Source organism: Citrus sinensis, chromosome 3, assembly GCF_022201045.2.
Source record: "Citrus sinensis cultivar Valencia sweet orange chromosome 3, DVS_A1.0, whole genome shotgun sequence".
NCBI lineage: Eukaryota > Viridiplantae > Streptophyta > Magnoliopsida > Sapindales > Rutaceae > Citrus > Citrus sinensis.
Genome location: NC_068558.1, coordinates 8,526,165 through 8,530,603, shown reverse-complemented (window position 1 = coordinate 8,530,603; position 4,439 = coordinate 8,526,165). Strand labels below are relative to the sequence as shown.

Genomic DNA, 4,439 nt, shown 5'->3' with positions numbered 1-4,439 from the left:
TGTAGGAATATAAATAAAAATAAACTGTGTTTTTATTAATGTATTTATTTTATTTAGAACTGGAATGAATTTCTGTTTATTATTATTATTATTGATGTAATAATTGTAGTAATAATAATAAAAGAAAATTATTTCTATTATTATTATTTTATAATAAAAATTATTATTATTTTCTCTTTTATTTTTTATTATTATTCTCTCTCATGTTTCATGCTCTTCGTATTAGGCATAATCATTATTGTCGTAAAAAATCATCATCATCATTATTGATTGGTTCTTCGACGACGACGGAGAGGCCGACCTGACAGTGATGAGAGCTACTGAACCGACAAATTCGATCGATGAGAGCAATGGAGATAGACTGCAATCAGCAACGAATCCAACCGGTGGGCCAGTCAGTGATGCGAGAGAAGAAGAAAAGATAGAGAAACCAAGTGGTGAAATCACATGGTAGCCCACTGGTGACGAGCAACAAAGACTGCAATCGGCGGTGAGCTGCTCAACTGGTGAAGGTGCTACAGCCAATTGTTTTCAGGTGAGAGAGACGAGATTGGTTAGTCGATGGTTTGGGATTTCGTTTTTTCTTTTTTCTTTTTTCAATTTATAGTTTTTAATTGTGAAGAGGGCATTTTGGAAAAATAGAAAAAATAATGGGGATAGTTCTGTCTTTGGAGGGGACTCATGCCTCTCATTTCTATTTCTATCTTTAATTTAATAAGTAAACAAGTTTTTTATTTCGATTGTATTCCGGAAATGTAAACAAAGCGTTAGTTTCTAATATCATGTACAATAAAAGAAAAGAAAAAAGAAAGTAAAAATAAAAGTGAGAAAAATTAAAAAAAGACAAAGATAAATAGAAGGAGGGACACTTTAAATTACAATAATTAGAACTTAGCATTTGACATAGAAGGAAAGAAAGAAGACTTTTTCCTTTATTGTCACCACGAGGACCGCAACCAGATAAAACTAATTATTACAAGAGTGAACCAGTGACTGCTCTTGGAATTAAACTAATTAAAAACATCAACGTACAAACTCTAATAAATTCACCTACAATACGAATAACTGTCGAGCACTTTTTTTTTTTTAATTTCTTTTAAAAAAAAAGTAGAATTATAGATGAAGTTAAAATTAATTTTTTTATCCTTAACCTTTTTAAGGATTCGACTATCGGTGGTCGTAACTAAATAAAGATGCTTGTAAATCACTGGACTAAACTCGAAAGGACTCTCGTGTGTGTTTGGACTGGTGGAAAATAAATCTCAACATCAAGCCGAGAAGACAAATTAATAATCACTCGTGTGATGATCAATCCAGGCATCAACTATCAGGCCAGTGCCATCAAACTTGTGCTTAGTGATTTGGTCAAGACGCTCAATCATTTCATCTGTCAAATGATTCTTCCAATCTCCAACCTTACCTTGCCTGAAGAACACATCATTTTTAACCTCAGCACGAACTCGACTTTTGCCATTCCTGTTCACCTCCAAATTGCTCATGTTCTCAAAACTACAAAGCTTCACGATTTCCTGCACAATCCCATTTTCCTCTTCTTGCAAAGAAAAAGGCTGCCCCAAAAACTCAGCAATCCTCTTTGTACACAGCAAGGGCTCCGTCTTCATGTCTTCATATTTCAAGAACAGGACTCTGTTGGGAAACTCAACACTTGCTTTCCAGTAACCCAAAGCTTGATCCCAAAAGGGCCCGCATGGGGTAACGCCATGACAGAACAAGTCAAATGCTTCTTCAGAAGAAAGTTCCGGAAGATCCTTTGGTCTCATCTTGACCGAGAACTGCCAGAAAGAAACGAAAACATCTTTAGGGTTTCTACATATGTAAACAATCGGACAAGAAGAGTTCTGAATGGATTCGGGTAACATATTGTAAGCTATGTGGGTGGCTAAAATGCGAGGAGATGGAAGAATTTCAGGATCAGCAATAGGAGTTGTCCTGAAAAGGTCAAGCTCCATGAAGGGAACAACTTCATGCGGACTAAACTTAAGCAGAGGGTGATCAGTTGTGAAATTGTTGTATCGCTTTCGGTTCATTATTGAGAAAACAATAGCTTTAAGCCAAGTAGTGCCAGATTTTGGATTGGTAGCCAAATAAACGTCAGTTGGTCGAGGCTTGAAGCGTTGTTGCACCCACATGACTCCTTCGAGACCAATCTTTGGTTGGAACCAAAAGCCTTGATATTGGCAGAGGTGCAGAGTTGACCATCCTCTGTATTTCGGAAGGGTTGCCATTATGTCTCTGTAGCCCTTGTAGATTCTTTCGATTTCCTCTTCTTCTTCTTTTGGTCTGGGAACAAAACAGTTTTGAGCTGTGATAAGGGCCGCCATGAATAAGACTGTGTTAAGAGAAATTTTGCTTATGTGTCCGAATAAATTAAGGAAACAAGTTTATTTATGGTAGACATTTTATCTCCCTCAATCTATCATTTTCAGAGTAATGATACATGCACATGAAATTATACATAAAAGTAACGTATATCGAATTATTCTTCCGTTAACGTCTTTAGTGTATGCTAACATCCAAAAAAAAAAAAAAATTGGTCGTTTAATCTTTAATTATTGTAACTTATATCTCTTATGTGAATCACACAAATTGTGAGTCCCATAATTTTGTGTCGTTCACATGAGAGGTGTAAGTTACAATAATTCTTGCAACCCCTTCCACTCATATTTATTTGATATATCTTCATAAGTATTAAGCTAATTTCTAACTACATCCATAAACCCATTTTAATTAGCTCCTTACATTATTTTCTATCTATAACACTTTCATTATGTGTTGCATCTATATCACAATAACCCCTCTTTACTATTTTGAGACTCAATCATTGACATGTTCAATTTAGAACCTTACACTCTTTTTTAATTACAATTTGTTTTTGTTAAGTCCATCTATATATATATATATAAAGTTGGGACTTGAGAAGCTGATGTGGCATCACCATTTTATTTCTTTGTATATTCTCTATTATCTAATAAATAGAGAATTTTTTTTTTAGATTTGGCCTTTCATTTTCTCATAATTAATTTGATTATATTTAACTCATTTAATAAATAGTAACTTTATTAATATATATATCATTCCTCATCTTTTTATATTTTCTATTATCTAAAATATCTAAAACATTGGTAGATATTCTTTGTACTTTTTTTTCTCTTTCTATTTAAATTCAACAATATGTAATCATTAATAATAATTAATTATAAGTCTTTTGAAATTATTTTTTATTTTATTATGCTACCAATTAAACTTTAGTGGCTTAAAATACATGAATTAATTAATATAGGAAGAGAGGTTCTTTCATTTTCCCTCAACAATGTCACTAAGGCCTAATTTTAATGTCATAATCTCATATTTAATTATGCAACCTTTTGTTTAGTGTCTTTTGGCTTCTTCAAACTCTATAAATATTAAGTAGTTAAGATTTGTGGCATCATTATTTCTCATCTTTTTTTATTCTCTATTATCTAATATATTGGTTGAGATTAAAAAAATAATTGTATTACAAAATATTAAAAATAGAAAATAATTAATAGATTACAAAAGATTACATGTCTCTTACTCTTTCTATTTAAATTCAACAATATGTAACCATTAATAATAAATTAATTATAAGTTTTGAAACATTCATTTATTTTATTAAGCCAATAACTAAATTTTTGTGGTTTAAAATCCATCAACTAATTAATATAGGAAAGAAGGTTTTTTCATCTTCCCCCACCAATGCCATTAGGACCTAATTTTAATGTCATAATCTCATATTTAATTATACAACTTTTTATTTAGTGTCTTTTGGTTTCTTCAAACTCTATAAATATTAAGCATTTAAGATTTGTTATGTTCGAGTTTTTTTTTTATTATTTAACCAACATCCTCTTTAGAAATGTTATTGTGTTTTTATTTTTTTGACTTATTTAAATTTTTAGTATTGTGTGCTTCATGGAGTACTCTTTTCTTCATGAGTTAAACAATGATAAAGATAGTTGGATGATAAGGGTTAGGTTTTGTAAGATGTGCGAGTCTGTTAATACCAAGAAAAATAGAGAGTTGATTAGTGTGAACATGATTGTTATTGATGAAAATGTTGTGTACACTTAACTATATACATTAGTATATTCTTTTAATGTTAACAAAATAATAATAAACTTTCATAAATAACATTAGTTTTATAAGGTTGCGTCATCTTTAAAAAAAATAAGTCATATTTTTTATCAGTTTCATCGAGTGCAAAACAATAAAAAAAGATAATATTAAATTCTTTTTTTAAAACCGCACGAAGTGCGGTTCTATTTCCTAGTTATTTATAGAGTTGGCATCTTATGACAAGTTTAGTTAATTTGAAATTTTATTTATTGCATTTCTTGTAATAGAGATTAATTTATTAATTCCCTAATTTACTGATATTCCAATTTATTAGGAATATT

The 4,439-nt window shown here is 30.8% G+C and overlaps 1 protein-coding gene across 1 annotated transcript; it reads right to left on the bottom strand.

Annotated features, from left to right (window-relative positions):
• Nucleotides 1–913: 913 nt before the first annotated feature.
• On the bottom strand, nt 914–2,410 carry LOC107176873 (flavonol 4'-sulfotransferase-like). The gene has a single exon (XM_015529973.2). The coding sequence runs from the start codon at nt 2,340–2,342 to the stop codon at nt 1,287–1,289; it is 1,056 nt and encodes a 351-aa protein (XP_015385459.2). The 5' UTR covers nt 2,343–2,410; the 3' UTR covers nt 914–1,286.
• Nucleotides 2,411–4,439: the final 2,029 nt, after the last annotated feature.